Source organism: Agelaius phoeniceus, chromosome 19 (genome assembly GCF_051311805.1).
Source record: "Agelaius phoeniceus isolate bAgePho1 chromosome 19, bAgePho1.hap1, whole genome shotgun sequence".
NCBI lineage: Eukaryota > Metazoa > Chordata > Aves > Passeriformes > Icteridae > Agelaius > Agelaius phoeniceus.
Genome location: NC_135283.1, coordinates 10,396,552 through 10,418,761, shown reverse-complemented (window position 1 = coordinate 10,418,761; position 22,210 = coordinate 10,396,552). Strand labels below are relative to the sequence as shown.

General features: G+C 40.5%; 1 protein-coding gene across 2 annotated transcripts in view; it reads left to right on the top strand.

Moving 5' to 3' along the window:
* Positions 1 to 22,210, top strand: part of PRKCA (protein kinase C alpha) — a 145,790-nt gene that overhangs the window by 41,501 nt on the left and 82,079 nt on the right. For both annotated transcript variants that reach the window (XM_077188445.1, XM_054644930.2), the window contains exon 3: positions 18,659 to 18,741. In XM_077188445.1, coding sequence (XP_077044560.1) covers positions 18,659 to 18,741 — 83 coding nt within the window. The remainder of the gene's footprint in view (positions 1 to 18,658; positions 18,742 to 22,210) is intronic.

The window sequence follows — 22,210 nt, the reverse complement described above, 5'->3', positions numbered from 1 at the left end:
TGCACTGTACCTCTATTATCGTGGTGATACAAATGATGTATTAATAGTTCAAATGATTAAAACAAAATTACATTAGCAGGAAGTAATCAGTGAAATGCATCCTTGCTTAAATCTGCTAAATCTACTAATACTTTTTTGGCTTTTAGTGCTGACTGCTGCAGCAGTGTAAATTTGATGTAGCATGCAGTCCAAAAGCCTCTTAGGCTCTTTTAATCTTAAAACCATGAAGTGATGCAACTGCCCAATGTGTTGCTTCATTTGAGGAGCAGGCTCCTTGCTATAAATGATGACCTATCATATGAACACAGATTTCCACTTGGAAATTCAAATTTCCCAGCAGTTAATCCCAAAATTGCATTGCTAATGTTGGTAGTGGCAGCCTGCTCTCAGGCTTTGCCCAGCCATACAAACAGAAAATACATGAATTCTCCTCTTGAAAAATAATAGTAGCAGAAGTTACACTAAAATCTCTGGCTCCATTTTATTTTCTTCTTGGAATTTCTATGCAGAACATGGTCAGACAGTACTGGTTTGTGAATTTGTAAATTTACAGGCAGTTTGTAAATTTGTACACCTCTGACACAATGTAAATTTGTACACCTCTGAAAATTACTAGATTTCCACTACTTGCAATTGTTAAATATTGATAAAAAGATACATGTAAGTTAAAGTGATTTAATTCATGCTAACCCAGTATGTGGTATAAAAAGATGTAAGTTTCACAGGTAAAAGCCTCCAAAATTGAAGTTGTGAAACATTTAGATGGGCAGAGGCTTCCTCTGAGTCCTTCCTGTTAAGCCTGTGGTGAGTGCTGCACATAACTCAATCCCAGAGAACACAGAGTATCACCAATTTTCATTAAATTCACTGATTTCAGTTAGAAAACTTAAAGGCAAGACTTGCAACCAGGAAAAGTTGGAGTATATTTTCCCCATCAGATAGAAAAGAGGCAATTAAGACATCATCTGGGTCAATGAATGAGTCTAGACACACTAATAGCCACCAGGGAATTTGCATCTATTCTTTCAGCCTGCATAATATGGCCAGAAATGAGTCCAAAAAGGGAAGGAATGAGCTGAAAGGGCTGAAGTCAGTGTGCTCTATTTCTAGGGGACTTTGGTCTGCCTGTCCTTGCACACAGCCAGGCCCTAAAGGAGCTCCCTGCAGCTCCCTCTGTGCTTGGAGGAGGCTCAAAGGGGATGTGATCAATGGCTGAGCCCTGGCTGTGGAAGGAGGGCAGCACTCAGGCTCCAGAACAGAGATAAAGCAGTTTTTTAACCTCAAAGCCCAGCTCAGAAGCCTTCAGTGAGTGTGGTGCTGCTGGGAGCAGGGGGCAGAGCATCAGTTCTTGTTTGGTCCCAGCAGCACAGGGGATCCTCCTGGCTCAGGGCACAGCCTGGCACAGCAGCAGGGGCTCCCAGCTCAGTGCATACTCTGATTATCCTGTTAATTTAAACCTTCGTTTACTTTATCCAACCTGTACCAGGAGATGAATCTGCTCACATTTAAACATCAGTGTTGTAAATGTTACACTGAGAGATGTCTTGGATCCCTCTGTAGCCTGTGGAGAGGAGTGAGCTCTGCTCAGATGTGATTCATCTCACCCTGAAGAATTTATTATAAGAGAGTAGCATCCATCTTTTCTAATACTTTTCTTTTTTACTTTTCCACATTATGCAAGCAGTTTACATCAGGATGAAGCACTGCCTTTAACAGACATTCCTGCTTCCCTGTATTGATTACAGAGCCGTGAACTCAAACAAACCCAGCTTCTGTTCAATGTCTAAATGTGCACGTGCAATAAATCCCATTGGTGCTCATTTATAAACCTGTAATCATTGGGCAACCCAGGACAGGTTACCCCTGCTGTGACTTGCTGAGTCATAATGCTCCAGCCAGCAAGGATAACAATTCTATTTACAAAGAAATATCAATGGTAAACAAGAGAGAAACCGAGTCATGTGTTGCTCAGCAAAAGTGAAAACCTGGTTCTGTTTTGACAGTGTCCATTAGCTCTGCTCCTGTGGTGTTTGGAGGAGCTGGGAGGGCATTAACACAAATTTATTAACACCAATGTGAACAAAGGCATCACATGAACAGAAATGCTTTTTCTGCTTAAAGCAAATCAAGCTTTATTGTAAATTCCTGGCTAACAGAACGATGAGCATGGCTGGAAGTAGAATTTAAATGCACCAAGAATGCTGAGAAGGGTCATTCACCAAGAAGGCTGAAAGTCTCCTGAGGATGCTGAGGCTTTAATAATTCCTGAATCAAATTCAATAACTACCCTGAAGTAGGAATAATTTTCCTACTTCAGAGAAGAGGTGGTGTGGGGTTTCATTTGTGTCCTTTTCTTTTTGCCGTAGGCCATTTTTAAAACCCTTTAACCAAGCCTTACACGTAAGATCCTGAAATGAAGATGCCAACAGAAAGTACAACAGGCCAATTTGTATTGTACAGAAACTCCTGAAAACAAGCTAAAATCTGCATCTCTCTAAATCAGAACAGTGTGTGCCAGCTGCTGTCAAAACAACACAAGTATAATAGAAGTTTGACAGGTTTTGGTTGCATCTTGCTCCGAAAAATTGAGCTAGTTAATGCACAACATAAACTGTTACAAAGTTAAACTCTTACTTACGTTATTTCTTTTTGTTTCTATTTGTTTTACATCAAATGACTAATTTACAAATGTAAAGAGCCAGTATTTTGATCCACATGGGTTTTTTTGAAGGGGTAGGTCTGGTTCTTTTTGGTTTTTTTAGTCTAGTGAGCTCACAGTTTTGTCACTAATCCAGAGCAGCCTCCTTTTCCCCCTCTCTGTAAGGTTTGGTGATTCACTGACTCTTGCAAGGGAGCACAACCCAGCTGGCAATGGAGAACACTTGCTAATCAATATCCTTCCATATTCCTTGTATTCATTTATATCTATTTATCAAATCTGTTAACAGCAGCACAAAATTACTTTCCTGGTGCAGCTTTAACAGCAGAGGTGAGAGGTCATCTTTCCTGGTAGGATTTGGGGAATATTTGATGAAGGAATTTCATGCAGGGGGCAACCCTGAAGGCCCTGCAGTGCTGGATCCCATCTGAACTGAAATAAAGCAGTTGTGTATGTGCCAGCTTTAGGCTCAGATGAGACATGAGCAGGAAACTCTTGAAGGGTGGTGGGGCCCTGGATCCCTGGCAGTGCCCAAGGCTGGAGCTTGGAGCACCCTGGGACAGTGGAAGTGTCCCTGCCATGGCAGGGGTGGGGTGAGATGATTTTTAAGATCCCACCCAGCCCAAACCTTTCAATGATTCTTTGATTCCATGTTTTGTGGAAAGGCTTTCCTTACTGTGCTAGACATCAGGAATATGTCTTGGGATGAAGCTTTGTTTCATGCAACCTGTACAAGAACTTGACATTTCTTATAACATCTTACCAGTAAAATAGGGTTTTTTTTTTCTTTTTTTATTGTCCTATTCATGACAGCAAAAATGAAATTAATGGCAGAGCTAAAGGAGAGCTGAATAACAGATTCAGCCGGAATTCTTAGTCATGTAAAATGTTCTTATTAGATTAAAGTATTAAAAAATCCCAAAAAGCTCAGAGATTTGCATATTCCTTTAATGGGTTATTTTGAGCTTCCATTGAAGCAGATTGACTTAAATGCCAGTTGGGTAATAGAGCAAGAAGAAAAACCATAATCTTTTTCTTTGGAGCAGATAGTCATTTAAAACTGAAATATGACTAATTACCACAACTGAACTTGTGATACCCCTTGCACTTGTTAATAGACTTACTGTGTTAATGTCTCTGTGAATGGTTGTAAAACCCAAACAAGGAAAAAAAGCCCCTTTTGTATTTTTAAGACAAATAGAATATTTTGTTGTCCCTCACAAACTAAATAAATAAATAAATATATGAAATACCAATTTACACCACGCAGCAGCAGTTTCAAAGAAAAGTTTATTTTTTTTTGTGGCTTTTTTACAGAAGCTTAACATAACTGAAATAGTTTAAATTCTTTAAAAAACCTCTGTTTTGCAGAAATGGGAATGAGGTTCCATTGTGCAGCAGGGAAATGAACCATGAATTCCTGATTACAGCAATACCTGGCATTACTATTATTAGTTATAGTGTCAGCTGTTGCTTAGCAGAAGTATGTCCAAGACGAAAATGTAAAAAAACCCTTTGAATTCTGCAGCTGAACCTTAAGGAAGTGCAGAGAAGGAAGGAATCTGAAGGGAAGGAAAGGAAGGAGCTGGGCTCTGTCCTCAGCAGGGTCGGTGCGAGCTGTCAGCGCCGCTCGTTTTAAAAATAATAAAACCCATTCTCTCTGTTCATAGTGTTTTGTTACTCATCTTCAGTTTGTTCCAAATCCTGAGTCACTTTCACAAATCTGTTTTTAACGAGTTTTAGGCAGTCAGTGAGTTTAGAACAAATGCATCCGTTGGGTTTCCAGCTGTAGAAATCCTCACCCGCCGCATCCAGCCATAACTCAGCTGAGGATTTAACATCAAACAATGAATACAGAGTCCAACCTTTGGCTCTAGGGATGGATAATGTTAAAATAAAGGAGATGGCTGGGGAAATGGGGCAAAACCCCATTTTCCTCTGTGATTTCTGCTGTGAAGGTGCTGAGCCTTTGGTGGAGGCTCTGGTGTCCTTGCACAACCCAGGTCAGCTGCTCCAAACTGGCAGGAGCCTGGCCCTGTCCTGGAGCTGCAGTTCAGGCACTGCCCTGGCTGATTTCCTGCTCACCAATCCTTGGAATATTTTGCTGCATCAGCATAAAAGCAGTGCTGCTGTGCCCAGGAGGGAATGCTTGGATGAGAAAATGCATTTGTGCCCACTCATCCAGGAGTGCCTGCAGAAACAGGGTCTGGTCCAGGGCAGGAATGAGCAGCTGGAAAGGTTTCCTTCAGCAGAGCTGCTGCTTTGTGCCCATGTGAAGCAGCCTAACCCTTCTTTCTTCAGTAGGGTTTGACAGGCTGAGCTTGTTTTCAGTTTGTTTTTAGCTTGTTTTCAGTTGTTTTCTGCCTGTCAAGCACAGTCAGTCTATGTCACAGGAGAATTCTTGCTGCACAGCATCTGTGGGCTTTGGGTGTTGTAGCTTTGCCCTTCAATTTGAAGGGTTGTTTTCACCCAGACTGGTGAAGAAATTGGTTTTCTAAAGAAGTTTCTATGGAAAGAGTCTGCTGGAGTATTTTGTGACCTCTCACATTCTCTGCCTCTCTCATGGCCGTTTTCCTAAGACAGTTCAGTCCCTTCTGAAGCCCCATTCTCCACTGATTTTAGGAATTACATATTTGTAAATTAATCATGACAGCTTTAAAGCAAAGTTCCAGCTACACTGAAAATCCACAGTGCATCCAGGTATTATTGGAAGTTTGATCTCTTCTCTAGGAATTTGTTGATGTGTGACACTGTTCTGTGTGGGATGCACTTGCCCAAACTTTGGAGCCTGAAATTACTTGTACATTCATTATATCCCTTCAACATAACTCATGCAGAATTCATCTGTTTGCATGCCACTTGGAGCCTCCTGGAATTTGTTATTTTCCATCTGCATCTCTAACAGTGTCACATTGTTTATGGAGAGAACATGCAGTTTTCTATAAATCACTCGCTTTCATACAGTTTTACTGCATTATTTTACTCCATTTGTGAAGGATTTAAGCACCCTGCAGTGTGCAGCATTACAAAGCATAAAGTGATTGAAAATAAAAACTATTTTTGGCTGAAATAATGGAATATTCACCATCAGAAATATAAAACAGCATTTAAGTGTGGGTGAGATGTAATGAATGAGCTGCATTATATAAAAGGGTATTACTCAAGCTATTAATTATAAGGACTTAAATTCAAATCTTGCAAGGGGAAAAAGTGGCTTTTTTATCCTGCTCCAAACTAGCTGTGGAATGATCTTTGTTTCCAAACTGAGGTCTGAGGAGAAACATTGCCAAGGAGAGGCACTGTTCTGTTAGAACTTGGGCATTCAACACTGAATATTGAATTCAACATTCAGCATTGAATTCTGTGATTTGGGAAGCAAGAGCTGTGAAAACACAGACAGGAGCTCTGAGGAAACTGCTGCACTGGGGTGACTTGCCCAGGCTCCCTGCATCATGTACCCTGACCAATAAACCTGGAGGTTTTGTCCTGCTTTCAGTTTTCTTCTTTTCTCATTGTCACTGCCCGGGCTTTAGAGCCCAACAAAGAGCCCCTGTCCCCCTGAAGTGCTTTAGCTCTGGTCTCTGTGTCATTTCCCAGTGGGCTCCTGGGAGCACTCACCAGCCCTGCTGACATCTGTCCTTTGCCCCCACTGTTTGTGTTTTCAGGTGTTTGTGGTGCTGTCCTTGCAGACGTGGAGCCAGCTCTGCCTGCACAGGGTTTGGCCGTGTGGCACCGCTGGCAGCAGCCCCTGGGCCGTGCTGCCCTGCAGGGCCCTGTCCCTGTGCTCTGTGTCAGTCACCAGCTGCTCCCAGATGTCACCTGGGGCTGTGTGCCACAAGAGCCTGCAGTAATTCCATGTCCTCTGAACAGACAGAAACATAGTTCTGCCAGGAAAATGCTGGGAAGTTGTGTACAAGCTGTAAGAAACTTAGACAAAAAAATTCAAACAATTATTACCTCTCTTTCTGTAACCATTGTTTATAGATAAGGTTCTCTAGAGTGTACTATTCATAGTTCACCAACAGTATGAGAGAAAATTCCTAAAAACCAAGCAAGTCTTATATCCACCATTATTTCTATAAGAACTGTAAATTTCTAATAATAAAGTGTCTCTTCATACCTTCTAATAAAAGAGTTTCTGTATCACCTGTAGCTGTCCCCAACACCCCTTCAGTAATAAGTGCCTGGCTTCTGTTAGTTGGGATTTTCTTTCCCTTCTTTCCCCTGGCTCACTGAAGTCTAGCAGAGTGCTGCAGTTAGCAGAGAGTCCAGTGATACATTTCTGACATGTGTTTAATTCTTTCTGCAAAAAAATAAAATATGCCCTTTTTAACTTATGCTCAGACCTAGTGAGATGATTTATTTATGTGACACCTCTAGGAGTGACTTATCACTTAAAATGGATACCTCCACCAGTACTTTTATTAGTTCTGAAATAATATGACATTTCAGACACCCACAAGTGTATTATGGAGACTTTGTTAAGCTGTAGTTTCCAATTATGTTAAATGCATATTGTAAAACAATGCTTTGCTTTGTTGCACTGTAAGTGTGTAAGAAGGGAGGCAGCTGGTTAGGGGAAGTAGTTATTATTCAGGTCAGACAAACTTCAAAGTTCAAAAGCAAGTGGCTTCAGTGGTTTTTTTTTAATTAATAAAGTTGTTATGTTTTTAAACCTCCATGAAAAAAAGAAGGATTTCTTATTTTAACTCTTAGTAGTTGGTGCTTCTAAAAACTGTCAACCTGAAGCTCAAACTTTGGCTCTTGTTTTCCTTACCAAGTTATGGATTTGATGTTCAATCACAGACTGCTTTAAGTTTTTTTCAGTTGCTTTTATGCCTTTATGACCTGACTTCTAAAGTGCCAATGCCATGCAGTAAAGCCTTGAATAAAACCACTCTGCAAAGACAGTAATGACAAAAATTGATTTGCTTCATGTTTGCTCTGCAGACCCTTAATGCATGTTCTGTGCTGAGTGGGAATGAGTTGAAATCTCATCTTTCTTGTAATTTTTTTATTTTGGTTTGAGTCATGGCTTGCTGAATTCCAGGCCCTTTCTTGCTGCTTGAAAATTCGTGGCCTGTTGGAAGCAATATTCTGGGGTGAATGTCAGCTAATTTATCACTGCCATTCGTGCCTCGTTTTTCATTTGTGCTAATATATTGCTTTTAGTAAATACATGGGAGAGGGAATAGTGTTTACCTTTCCATATCATGAGAATACTACTCAGTCTATGTGACAGAAACTAAGAAATGCTGTTGATATTGCTGCTCCAGTGAGCCAGGAAAGACTGCACAAATATGTCATGGGCATGCAGTGGAAAATGCTCTAACACAATTTTCACAGTCAGGGTTTTATATGACTTAGTAACAAGAATAACCCTGATTGTTTCTAAGAATCAAGAGCTCAAACATAGACTAAATTTTGTGAAGCATTTTGAGATAATTATCAGGTTCTATGAGTGTTGTCTCTGCTTAAAAATGCTTTGAAATCTTTGTCATCCACACGGACACAGTGAAGAAATCATCTCAGTTCTTTGACCTAATCATGCCACAAGGATTGAGTTTCAGCACTGATACAGGTTTCTGTCACATGGATACTTTTATACTTTTTCCCTGGTATAAATCTCAGCTATTCTGGTGGTCCTGCAGTTCTGTTTCTGTGCTGTCTGAGCTTTCCTGTGCTGTGTATTGAGCTAACCTGGGGAACTGCTCCAGCTGAGACCTAACATTGCCAAAAAAAATGCACTGCATAAGTGTTTGGACATAGAAACAAACAGGCAGGGCCCCTGGTTCTGATAGCAGTGTGCCATATGTCAAAGTCAAGTGGTTACTTAACAGTGGTGGCTGTGGCTGCTCTGCCTGCCAAGGATGTGCAAAGAGCTGAGCTGGGCCAGCCCTGAGCCAGGCTGGGCTCAGGAGGGCTGGGCAGGCAGGGCTGCTGCTGCCTTCATGCTCAGATGTCCTCAATTCATGCTCAAAATGTCCCTTTAAAACTTACAGGGCATATAAAGGGAGTATTGACAAGAGTCTGTAGTGACAAGGGGCAATGGCTTCAAACTGGTGGGAGATTTAGATTAGAAATTAGGAAAAATCCTTCCCTGGCAGGGTGGGCAGGCCCTGGCACAGGTGCCCAGAGCAGCTGGGGCTGCCCTGGATCCCTGGCAGTGCCCAAGGCCAGGCTGGGAGCAGCCTGGGACAGTGGGAGGTGTCCCTGCCATGGCTGGGGTGGGACTGGATGATTTTAAAGTCCCTTCCAACCCAAACCAGTCCATGGTTCTGTGATTCTACCTGGTGAAAAATTCCACTGACTGTTGCCATAGGGTTTTCTTGCTGGAAACCTCCCATCTCAGCTCCTTCTTTGTTTTGAATTTTTTTTTTTTAATTAAATGGTTTACAGCAAATTTAAATCATTTGTTCAAAATTAAATGACATGTTTCCATGGTTTCATATTTTGTTATTTATGTACTGCCAACCTCTGAGCCCACAGGTACTTCTTACAAATATCACTTTTGGTCTTGGAATGAATTACTGTAACTTATGCCTTTTAGTCACCCATGGAATTTTGATAACTTCCAAACCTACAAAATTAATCTGCTTGTTATGAGTAAATAACCAAACATACTGTGGAAAAGAAATCTGAGGGTGAATATTCTTAATTCTTTAATTGGTTTCCCAATGTGTGTTTTGTCTTGTGTGTTGTCTTACATTGGCAACAAATTTCTAACAGTAATTAGTCAAAAATTCACATTTTTTGTGTATGTTGTTTTTCTTCCTGAGAAGTTGCAGCTTCTTTGACATGAAATGTTTGCAGTGACTGATGAGAGCAGGAAAGCAATACTGAAGTTTCTAGCAGATGACCCTTTAATAAGATGTATGTAATTGGATAAGACTTGCAACAAATATTGGGCATCTGTTGGGTAACATGGAAATAATGAAGAGAAACAGGAACTGGAAAAATCTTTAATTAACAAAATCTTGATATAATACTAATTAACAATTTCTTGATATAATACTACTGCTGAAAGAGAATGGGTGGATAGGATTAAAAAACTAGCCTGAATTCTTTGAGAAAAATGTCTAAAGGAATTATTATCTGTTTTTTATTAGTAACTAGGAATTATCAGTTGGTTTTATTAGTAACCCTTATGTGCAAAAGGAGCTGAACTTGATCTTTTTCCTGTGTCTTTCGAATTTCAGCTGTGTCTTTCGAACCTTTCTGTTTTAAAATGCTTTTCTCTATTCAAGACACACTTTGGTAGGTTTTGACAGGCAGAGAATAATTCCTGGCAAAACAAACCAAAATAATACTGTGTGCTTTTGTTTTCTTGGAATGGAAAGTGTGGAGGCCTCAGGGCAGGGATGGCAGGAGGCTGCTGGCTCTTTGTGAGGCTGTAGTCATCCAAAAACCTGGAGAGGAGAGGAGGTGAGAGGCTCATTAGCATGGAGCAGCCCGAGTTTCTGCTGTGTGACATCTTCTGACACCGTCCCACCCCCTCCTTTGCACCCTCCAGTGGATCACTTCACATCTGAGGTCATCTGCTGATCATCTCTGTCACCTTGGAGCCTCTCAGCTCTCCCCATACAAATCTCCAGTCAGGATTGTGTCCCAACAGGTATTGCAGGAAGTTTCATTCTTGTGGTTCAGTGCTTAGGGTATGGCTCTGTTGGTATTTCAGACAGCTTGTTCAGTATCATCCTGGCCTCACTTCTTGCCATCCTGAAGAAAAATAAACATTATTTGGCAAGAATGAAATTAGTGTGTGGTTTGTGTTTTCTGGCAAGGGAGGTTCATTAATTTTATTAGCATGTTATAGGGTTTCTCAAACACAGCTAAAAGCCTAAATTCAAAAAATATTCCAAAATACTTTAATGTTCAGCTCTTGGCATTCAGCTCTGGCATTTCCCTTACAGTACTGGTGTCCTTACAAATTGTACTTGCAGGAAATGCTTTGGTTTACAGCTCGGTCTCATTAAATTGTAATTTAATGTAAAGTAAGGTGGGGATGGGATGCTGGGAACAACAAGCTATAAGGTTACTATTAAAGGGTTCATAGTAGAACCTCACAGCTTTCCTTACTCCATCAGTTTTCCACACTTGGAGCTGTGAGGGGGCTCAGCCATTCCCTGGGAGCGTGGCCCAGGCTGTGTTCAATTGACCATGGGGTGATTTAATGTCAGGTGAAAGATTAAGAAGCCACATAAGTGTTTCAGAAGCTTGTGTTCATCATGCATTCCCCTGATAATCAGAGCTGTTTGCAGCTTGGCTGGCAGCAGGGAGCAGCTCTGGGCTGCTCCCAAGCCTGGGGATGGAGGCAGAACTGGGAGAAGCACCCTGGGACACTGGGTGCTCTTGTCAGAGCAAAGCCACTGCACTTGCTCTTGGGTCCAGAGGTGATTTACTCACTGAGCATCTCATTTTTACTGCTGCACAAGGTGGATGTGGAAGATTCTCTTGTAGAGGCTGCCACTGTGATTTTCATAAAGCTCTTTGCTTGCTGTTGGTGTCTGGAATTCCAGCTGTATTACAGAACAAACAGCTGCATTCTGGAGAGTTGGTTTCAGCTTGTATCCCATCATTTTTACAGCCTTAAAATACATCATTTTCATATGTGCAGCTTCCTCCTGCTCCCCCTCCCAGCCCTTGGGTTTTGTGCTGGGTGATGCCTCAAACTGAAGGAGCTGCTCTGTTTAAGACATCCCATTTCTGCAATTGGGGTCACTGCTGAAATAGCTGAAAAATCTGAAGAACAAGTGCTCAGCGTTCACAGGAAGCAGTGCTGGGCTCTCCTATTGTGCTGGCTCTTTAATTGGAAGAGCTGTGCTGTTCCTCACTGCTGTGCCTGTGCTCTGCTCCAGAGCAGATGAGAGCAGCACCCAGAGGGGCTTTGTGGCTGCAGAAAACACTTTAACAGCAGCAGCTTCTTCAGCTGAAGTGAATTCAAACTGCAGAAGTGAGAGAAAAAGTCTGGGATTGTGGGTCACCTTTTTTGTTGGTACAAGTTCTCAAAATAGCTATTTCAGCACAGGTTTTGATAGATGGTTTCTGGGTTATTATTCATTTAGAAAATGGGACACCTCAAAGGAGGGAGATTAATGGTTTTGTGAAATTTTAGCAAGGGCTTTACATAGAAACAGTGGTCTCTGTCTCAGAAAGTATATAATTAACAAGAACATTGAAACAGTGCTGAATATTTTGTATTACATAAAATCCTCTAATATTTTGAAACTCTTCCTCAGTTTTGCAAATCTTGTGCTGCAGTTTTAGTAGAATAAATTATATCATGTACCTTCTTTTTCCTGTATGGAAGGCAGAAATGACAAATCTGGTATAATATGTATGTGAATATAGTATTCAGACAGATCTGAATATGTTATGTGAGGTATTTTACTAAATCCAAACTGTTTCAAAAGCATCTTAGGTATAAATTTCTAATTTAAAATGTGCAGGTATATATTTCTCACTTATCCCACGGCCCTGCCAGGTCTGCCAAAGCTGTTTGGGTAAGTGTAAATGCATATGCATTCCCTGCCAGGTCACAGCCTGTATTTGCACACTGTTGTGGAGCTGGCAAAGCCAGCTTACCAGAGACACCCATCTGTTTTCTCCTTAGTGTAAAGGAGTTAATGACCTGAGTAGTTAAGACTGTCCAGACTATCTGTATAATCCTTTCACACAAAGAAGATATTGTTGCATTTAACTGTTACTTTCTCTCAAATTAAACAAAAAAAAAAAAAAAAAAAAAAAAAAAGGAAATTAAACAGCAGAGTTTACAGTGGTCCTATTTCTGTCCTCCACCTGCAGCTTTTTAGTCTAATTGAGCTTGGCCAAGCAGAAAATCTGCAGCAAGGTCAGAGGTATGAACCTGAGATTAGGCATAGCAATTATTAGCAGGTAGACATGGAGCTTCAGAAATAGAAATCAGCCCTAATTTATCAATATTGATTTGATGCATTTCTGTCCTTTGCCCCCAGGGCAGGTTTTTGAGAAGTTGAGTTTTGCAGGAACCACAACGAAAATGAAGGTAGCCCAGGAGCAGGGAATGTGTAGCACTACCCAGATTAGTGCTGTGAGGGTGCTGTGTGACCTTGTGGGCTCACCAAAGAGCTTTAAGAGGCTTAGGAACAGGTTGAGGTGATGGGCAGAGACGTTGTTTTTCTTATTCACTGGCTTAGCTTGGAACAGACTGAGTCTTGCTGAGCTCCAGGCTGGTTTAGTCAGAAAGGAGTGGGAAATGCCAAGTGGAAGGATTGCATAAAGCAGTTGTAAGTGTTAGCCTGGCTACTCCCCTGGGACTGCACTTCCTTCTGCATGGGGTGAAACACTGGCACAAAAGCACACTGGTGTTTTATAAATGATATATGTTGGAAAAGTTAGCGTAATTTAGTTTTCAGGAATTCTCAGTGGATTCAGTATGTCTGTAGCAGTCAAAGGTAGGGCTGCTTGTGACTTGTGTTTGCTTTATAATCTACAGCCTTGCTTATATATAATGTAAAAGGGATTTTCATTATATTTTTACAAGTTATAATATGTTCAGAAGAGGAGAAAGACAAATATTGCTACATCCTGTATCTTAATTGCTGCTCTTCTTGTTTGTCTATTCCTAGTAAACTTATTTAAACAGTACTTATTTAAACAACAAATGCATTTGGTTAATTGATTTGTCTATTTTGAAGTACTACCCTATTTCTGTTTATTGTAATTGCTATATTTAATCTTAGGATGATCTAACACATGCCATGTGCCACATTCATTCAGTCATTCATTCATTCATTGCTTGGTGCTGTGCAGAAAGCCCAGGCCAGCCAAAGATATGGGCCCCTGGGGGAAATTCTGTGGCCTCAGCGAGAATGCAAAGTGTGTGAAACAGCAGCTCCCAGCTCCAGACTCCTGCAGAGACTCTGAAGTGCTCTAGAGCCCTCTGGGAGTAACCCAGAGAGGGTTTTGTGCTTACTGAACTTCTGTGGGAGCTCCTTAGTCCAGTTCAGGATCAGTTCTTACTTAAAAGCCCCAAATTGGGAGCCCAGCAGCAAATGCAGAGTGTGCACAGAGTTATTTCCCTCTTGGTGCCCACGAGACCTCCAGTACTGCTTCCTCTGCTCTGGGAATAAATCATGCTGAACTCCATTTTCCTCATGGTGGAAAAAGCCCATTCTTTATTCACATAACTGATTTTTATACAATTTTACAGACCTCATGTGTGACTCCAGTTGGTCAGCAGCTTTCTTGCCAATTACTTTATTGGTTACTAACAAGTTGTTACCCTGTATTGATTGGTCACTCAAACCCCTGATGTGTACAGGAAAAGTTGTTTGTGAGAGAGAGTTTTTATTTTTCCATCCAACAGTGTAAAAACCGTTTATACAGGTGCTGGTTGTTTTTCACTCAGGAAGAGATTGTCATGTTAATGAACTGCTCACACCAGGATTGCTTTCAGATGGGAACTTGCAAAGTGCTGGCTTGACAAGGCCAGCCACTGATTTTAGGAGAGCAGGCTTGATTTTATGAAGCTTTTTTCTTTATGATTTTTCTACCCTACTGCAACTCTGTGGAATAATCAATGCTTGAAACCTGGAAACAAATTATGAGCCTGGTGTTGTGAGGCTCCCAGTAATGCCATGGCAGTGGAGCCACAGCTTTGGGGTTGGTTTAAATGGGAAAAGATGTGATTTCTACACTGGTTAAAATGTTATCCATTTGAGGTGGGACAACAGTCTTGACCACTGGTCAGTGGGCATAGTGATATTTGTTCCAAGGTTGGATTTGATGGCCTTGGAGCTCTTTTCCAACCTTAATAATTGTATGATTACAAAAAAGAGTCAAAGATGACTTGAAAAAAGCTCACTGATTTCTCTGTGGATGGTAGCTGGCAGTTCAATTGGACTCTGGCAAATACATTCTCTCCACCCTTAGGTTTGCCGCTGAATTTGTTTTACTGAATAAATAAATAAATACTGTGGTGTAGTAGAGCTATTTATAGCTGGTGGAAAGGCTCACCTGCTCTGTTCTTTTTCTTCCAAAAGTGGGAGTTTACAAGTGATTTCAAAAAAAAGAAATCTCTTGACCTTTTCTAATGGTTCTCAGTTGTAAAGCATGTGACTTTTGTCTTGATATTTTTTACCCCTTGTTCTTTGGAATGCTTGTGATTGTGGAGCTCTTCAGACATATGGCTGAGTGATGTGTGGGCTCAGCAATGGCTTCTCTTCTTTCTAGATCATCTAATAGAGAAGATTGCTTCTGTTTCTGTTATTTATGATTGCAGTACTTCACTTTGGTCCCATCCATCTGTGTCATATATACAAGCCATTAGTAGAAGTATTTTTTAGCAGAGAACTCTCAACCCAACCATATATCACAATAATCTTTTCACTCCCCATAATTTGGAATAAAGCTGGAAATTTACAGTGCAGCCTTGTAACTCCAAGTGATGACAGTATAAATATATTTATATATGTGTGTATTATTGATAACAAGTTTTTCTCAGTGCTGTGCCTGGACAGAGCAGTGTTGGGTAAAATGAATTGCCCTCCATTATGTACCATAAATCCCACAAGCCCTGTCGAGCATCTTCAGCTTGTTTGCTCTGAGAATGCACTGTGTGCCCCTTTCCAGGTTCCTCCTTGGTTTTGTGCTGCCCAGTTGGCATTTGCTGCTCTCTGGGAGGGCAGGGAGCAGCCAGGGAGGTGCCACGTGCCAGCAGAGAGCGAGCAGTTAGTCTGGTTCTGCAGCACAAGGCCTGTTCTGTTCTCTGCTTCCCTCCCTGCTCCCCTCCCTGGGCTGCAGGGAACCTTTGGCTCCAGCAAGTCCAGAGCTGGAGAGGATGGAAGCTCCCAGCCAGATGCTATATATACACCACAGATCAAAATCACACTGTCAAAACACAAAAATACCTCAATAATTTTCTTCTTAATTTTAGCTGTCAGCCTTGAGATGCCACTTTGCTCTTGAGCTGCTCTGCATAATGTGTGCCAGCTCCCTTCAGCTCATGGTAAAGTGGAAAGGAACAAATTTCCTGGCAGCCTCTGCAAAGCAGTGTGATACAACTTTCATTACATGAAGGTGCTGAACATAATGTGACTTCATAACAGCTGCAGTAAGCGATGTGAAGCTCTTAACATCCTCAACAAGTAACAAGTGAGAGGTTATTTTTCATCTCTATTCCTAAAAAAAAAAAAATGGCACGTTATTTTAGGCAGATGACACTCTGCTTGCACTTAGCTGAACTAAGTAAATTTTTACATGAGTTCTCCAGCTCTGTGTTGTTCTGTGAAATAAAGAGAACACTAAAAACAAATGCTAAAATTCAGTTCAGTGGCTGGATTTCAACTTACAAATCTGGATGTTAAAGTATATGTACAGAAATGATGGCTGTCAGATGGATTTCAGCTGACACTTGTTCTTTTCCCTTTGGATTTATGATTCCATGAAAGTTGCTTGTTGCATTGGTTATTTCTGTGTGGAACTGTTTGGTTTTCTTTTGAGAATTCTCAAAAGGTGAGACAGGTCTGATGCTTTTAGATCACCTGTTGAGGAGCCAGGCTCTTTGGAGAGAAGTCACCCCTTACAAATGGGAAATAAAAAAGAATCAAGGCTGTCCATGTTGAGTTGCTCACATCAGCTCCTATCAAAGGCTGTTATTGGGCTGAACACAAATTCAGTTTTGAGACTGCAGTAACCAGCACTGATAATCAGAGTATTATCACACAGTTTTGAGGTGTAGCCCAAGTCCAAAAGGACAAATCTTCTGTAGTTTGCTTACTCTGGCAGCTGAATTATCCTTTCCATGGCAGTGTGATGAGCAATGTTTCCAGGGAAGTTCACAGCTAAAGTTCACAGGCTGGAGCAAACAGTGGCACTGCTCTTCCCATGTCTTTATCCCGATGCTTAAATCATATTAAAAACAAGGTCAGCATTGTCTCTGGCTGGATGAATTCCTTCACACTGAGCTCTGAGGAGCTGTCAGCTCAGGGCTAGGACGTGGCTGTGGTGTTTCAGAAATTCTGCCCAAAGCAGATCCCAGATATGCAGTTTTCCTTACACACATTGCTGAATAAAGGCAGAGCTGGAGCAGCCACTCCAAGCTCTGAATTTCAAGGTCTGAATTGGAATGGCAGGCACTGGTGAAGCAGCTCCATTCTACAAATCTCCAGATATTCCCATAATATATCTCAGATCTTTTGCATTGATTATCACATTTTATTTTGCAACTTTTACAAAAATAATTAATTAACTTCTTTATTTTCTGAAGGATATACCAAGATTTTAATTTTTAAAATTTTTTTGCATGTAGTTTATTACTGAAAACACAAATCAGTCTATTGTCCTCAAGACTGGGAGATCTGGGACCAAAAATATAATCTGAAAGTAAAATATGACTCAGCTGCAAGTAATATTAATGGTAATTGCCACTTAGTGATCTTTCAGTTGGTAGAAAACAAACCATCAAAATGATAATTGCAGGATTCACTGGGATTTAGGTTGATTAACAAACTAGACAACCAAGTGGGCAGCAGCCCCTGAGCCAGAGCTGTGGCTCGAGTGGAGTCAGCAGAGCTAATCTGGAATCAGTGGAGCAAAACCCACTTTATTCCCTTTGCCCAAAGAATGAACATATGCCACGTCGGAAATAGAACAGTTGGAAACAATTTCTGCATGGGATAGGGATGAGAAATAGCTGGGAGGGAGAGGAGGGTGATTAGAATTGAAAGGCAGACTTAGGGCTGGGGATGAGGCCAGGCTGGCATTAGTGGGATCAGGCTGTGTCTGCAGTGACCTGCAGGTGCACCTGGGCACCTCTATTTATTTATGAAATCTCTCTTCTCTGTTTATTTATGAAATCCAGTCATGGATGTTTTAAATGGGAAAGAGAAGTGTTAAAGTTTCCTCGTGCAATCAGCTCTTTAGAACAATTTAGGTAATTTAATATGTTTTCCCGTGAAGTTGAGGAAATTTAATGTTTGCTGTTGTTAAGCAATTTAAGTCTATTTTATTCTTGAGATTTGGGAAATAGTGTGGTTTTATGTGTTAGAAATGCAAAATTTCAAGTATACAGAGAATGCCTTACCTATAAACAAGCTGTGAATTACTTTTAAATCATTTCATTATTGTCTCCTGACTCACTCTTTGATGGCATGGTGTTTATTACAAGGTCTTTTCAATCTCAAATCTTGATTGTCTGTTTCGTCGAAATGTGGGCCAATTTCAAAATATCTGAACTAAGTTTAATATTATGAAAGAACTCATAGTGGGGGTGAAAAGCTGAAATACTGACTCTTAAAGTCAGCACCCTCCAGGAAATTGTTCTTTTGTTGTGGTTTGGAGGGACCTGTGTGACAACCTATGGCCTCCATCCCGTGGCAGGAACTTTTTTATCTCAGAAAGAAAAAGTTCTTTGAGATCATTCATAAATTTTAAATGGGCTTCACATTGCAATCAGGAGCTAATTTTCTTTTCCCATTATCTCCTGCCATTCTGTGCTATGAGAACACTTTGTTCTCTAGAACAGCATCACTCACAGAGAGCTCTGGTCCCTCACAGAAGTAATTAACTGGGAAAGATTTGGATTTCTGTAGAGACCTTCCTCAGGCATGCAGGGGAGCAATCCCACACCCAAGGATGGGTTTCACTCCAGCTTCACATCCCTTCCATCCCTCCTGGATGCACATTGACAGTTCTGTGACAGAGCAGGATTGAGATTCAGGAAATGTGGCTTTGTGGAGCTGCTCATCCCACGCTGTATTTGAGCACTGTGGGCTGGCTCCAGCATTAAAGATTTATCATTGTGTAGAGTCTCCTGGCTTTTAAATGTGAGTGCTCAGCTCCTCTTTAATCACAGTGTTTGCTTGGTGTCTTGTGTCCTTATTGTACATGGGACTCTGCTTACTTTCCTTCACTTACAGGTGAAATATTTAGGTTTTATTTTATATTTGTTACAAAATTAAAAAAAGGAACACCACCACCAACCACTCTAACTGTTGTTTCCCCTTTTTTTTTTGCCAGTTTGCTGTTTTGTGGTTCACAAGAGGTGCCATGAGTTCGTTACCTTCTCCTGTCCTGGGGCTGACAAGGGGCCTGACACTGATGTGAGTACATTGACTTTCCAGACCCTGCTTTACACAGATTTATCTTGTTACACCCATGAGAGTGGATTACAAACAGGATCAATGGCTTCTTCACGACAGATAATTGAGTCCAAGTGGGTTTTAACAGTTGTGAAGTGAACGTTTATGGACTGAAAAATCTATTTTTGGTAAGAGCAGTGAGCTTGAGTGTGTGACCAAGAACAATATCCTCAGAATGTGACCACCCTGAGGCGTTCACCCAGCCATCAATCAGCATTTTATTTTCTTTGCTTTATGTTGGATGGATTTGACATTAACAATTCCCAGAAAGGCTGAAGCTTTCTCTGAGCTTTCTTAGTATCTATCTTATCTCAAAGTGTATCTTTTGAGTTGTCTCTGGTCCTTGTCTCACTGCACACAAAGATCTGTAGCTCCAGTTAAATGACAATTTCATCTTGAGCCAGCTGGCTTGCTGGGTTTTTATTTTATTTTCATGTTTGAGCTAGTCTAGGAGTCTGGACACTCCCATTCCATCCTCCTCTGTCAGTACTTTTGTGGCATTTTTGGTCCACAACCAGTTTTTCCTCTCCACACATCTGCCTGCCTGGTGAGACACATGTGCAGGATCTTTGTGTCACCCTGCTGAAATAATAAACTGATCTCATTTGTTCACATAAAAATAACATTTCTTTGGGTTTTATAAATCCCACTTTACAGTGAAGTAATTTAACATCTGCTTATGGGAACAATACATTCCAAGTGTTCTTTGTCTGAATGGCTTTGTTTTGTTTCTTATCACATATTCATGCTCTAGATTGTAGGCTATTATCTCCTCTGATAAAATGCACCAGAAGAATTTTCCTGCTAGCTTTTAATGAGCTTCTCATGAATTGTTTCAATATGCCAGCCAGGAGGTCAGTGAACAATGTATGGGCAGAAGCCACAAGGGGTCTTGGAAAATTTCAGATATTAAAAAGTTCTCTCATTTTTAATTTTAAATATGGGGAAACGTTGAAGAACTGAGAAGAAATTTTAAAACTTCCATTTTAATACATTTCACATATTTTATATTTAGGTGCAGAAGAAAAATGCTAAAGTTAGAAGTGTAATTAAGTTAGGAGCATTCAGTATCTCTTATTTAGCTGATACAGACCTTACCAATAAAACACTGCTCAGGCAAGAGCAAGAAACCAAAATTGTTCTTCATACCTTTGCTTTTCTGACAGGTCCTGATTTCTTTAAGCTTTGCAGTGGGGCATTTGGCTCTGTAAATGTAGTTAACAGCTAAAGCAGGCTTTTGGAATTTGGGAGTTGTGTATTTGGAGTGCCTTGAGCTGCAGAGAGGCTGAAACCCAGGTCAGCCCTGCATGGGTGGTGTTCTCACCCCTGATCTGGCTGCACACTGTTGATGGCAAAACCCCTGTTGGGCCCAAAGGGGGCCACAATTTCAGCAAAAGTCTGAACAATTAAAGAATATCTGCTGAATTCCTCATTCTCTGAATATAGTTCATACCTACAAGCAGTGATTTGTGGGTATGAACTGTAGACCTACATTTTCTAATCAGAAGATGATTTCTGATTTACTTTGGTCAGTCCTAAAGCCACAAGGAGAATAACCCAAATCTGGTTTTAGGTTAGTGCTCACTTGTGATGTAGGATATTAATGGAAGTTATTCTTGATTGAGAGGTGACACTCATGAGTAGCTCTGCTGTGTTCATCATGAATGATTTGGTTCTTAAAAGTGCTCTTGATTATTTTTTTTTTCTTTAATAAGATCTTTAAAGGCTCTTTGGGGTTGTTCACCTGCAGTTCAGAAATGAGAACACACGTTTGTGTGTGAGACCATTTAATTTGACTGAGAATCTTTGCATGGTGACAGAGTCTGTGACAGGTTGTTAATGGTCTTTAGTATTGCTGACTGCATTTTGTGATTTGGGGTTTTGGGCTCAGTGATTAAATAAATCAGCCTAAGGTCTCGTTCCTGTATTTGGGTTACCAAATGATCATTTTCAATATTTACACAGCAGCAATAGCTCAAAACCAGTTTGAAGATTAAAAGCAATGAGAAAATAAATATGTTTTATTAAAACTGTGCTACATTAGTGGGTACTATTACACAAAGAGGATTGTAGAATATTATACTTTAATTTACTGAAATGTTTGACTATAATTTCAACCCTTTCATAATTCAGCAACTGATTCCTCTCCCAGTTGCTACAAGCTTTGTTCTGAAATGAAGTGTGCTATAAAGCTTATCATAACATTTAGCAGATTTTTAAATATTAAACCATCCTTTTCTAAATTACTTTGTGCAGGTGCACAATTAATTTGTGTACTCAAATGCTCCAGTGTTACCTTTCCATTAATTGTAAGACTAATACTGTCATTAATAAAATTAATTTTCCAGAGCAATAATTATAATAATTACAATCATTATATAATAATAATTGTTGTGTATCAGAATAATGTTAAATTATGGTGCCCTGTACTTGTAATATAAATGAGGCAGTCCTTGCAAAATAATTCCTTAATAAAGGTGAGTGTAAAAGAGGAAAGCTTAAAGTGAGTCTCTTCTTGTTTTACTCAGAGTAGCTGAAATGTGAGGTTGAAATGTCTGTTTGTGCCAAAAGGAAAATAATACTTGGGAATAAAGTGCTCATCCATTGCAGTGGTGGTGTCTGGGGAGCAATATCCTGTTTCAGTGAAACAAGAAGTCACACAATCAGAAAATTGTGTATCTCCTTATTACTTGGCAGGGTGTGAGCTCTGGTTTCTTAGGAAAAAGCAGCTCAGGAAGTCGTTTTCCTGCTGTGTAACAGCTCTCACCAGAAATTATTCATCTTCTCTTTATGGCCACCTCTCTATGGTGATGCTGAGGGGAATTTACCAGCTCCTGCTGCTGCTGCCCTCCAGAGTCACAGGAAGCCTCATCTCCAGCTCAGGTGCTTGCTTTGGGAAGGGGCTTCATGTTCTTAAAACTATTTGAAGTCATGGGTGAAATACTTCAAACGGTGGTAAATCAGTGTAGGGATGTAAGAGCAGCCTCAGCAATGGGGTGCTGCTGTAATGAGCTTTGTTAAGGTGTGTGCAATATTGAGGGATAATTGGTCAGTTTATTGCAAAATGGAGTTAAATGTTTGTTTTCTTTGTTAATGGAATTCCATGACCAGAAGGCGTCTTTGTTATATATTAAAATGTTCCTAATTACATTCTGCACGTAATTAAAAACCCCAAGCATTAATTTAAAATAGTTTTTGACTGTATTTTGTGTTTCAGTAGAAGTTTATGAGACTTTGAGTGCACAAGAACTCACAGAGCATGGCCTCTGGATCTGCACTATTTCCCTTTCAGATTATAATAATAGAGAATCCAAGGGAGGATTATGAGGAAAATAAATAGAAATTAAAAAGTGAAAATAATTTAAATGAGAGTGAGTGACTCAGTAGTGAGAGGATTTGAAATCTGACTGTGCTTGGTGAGTTTTTAGCC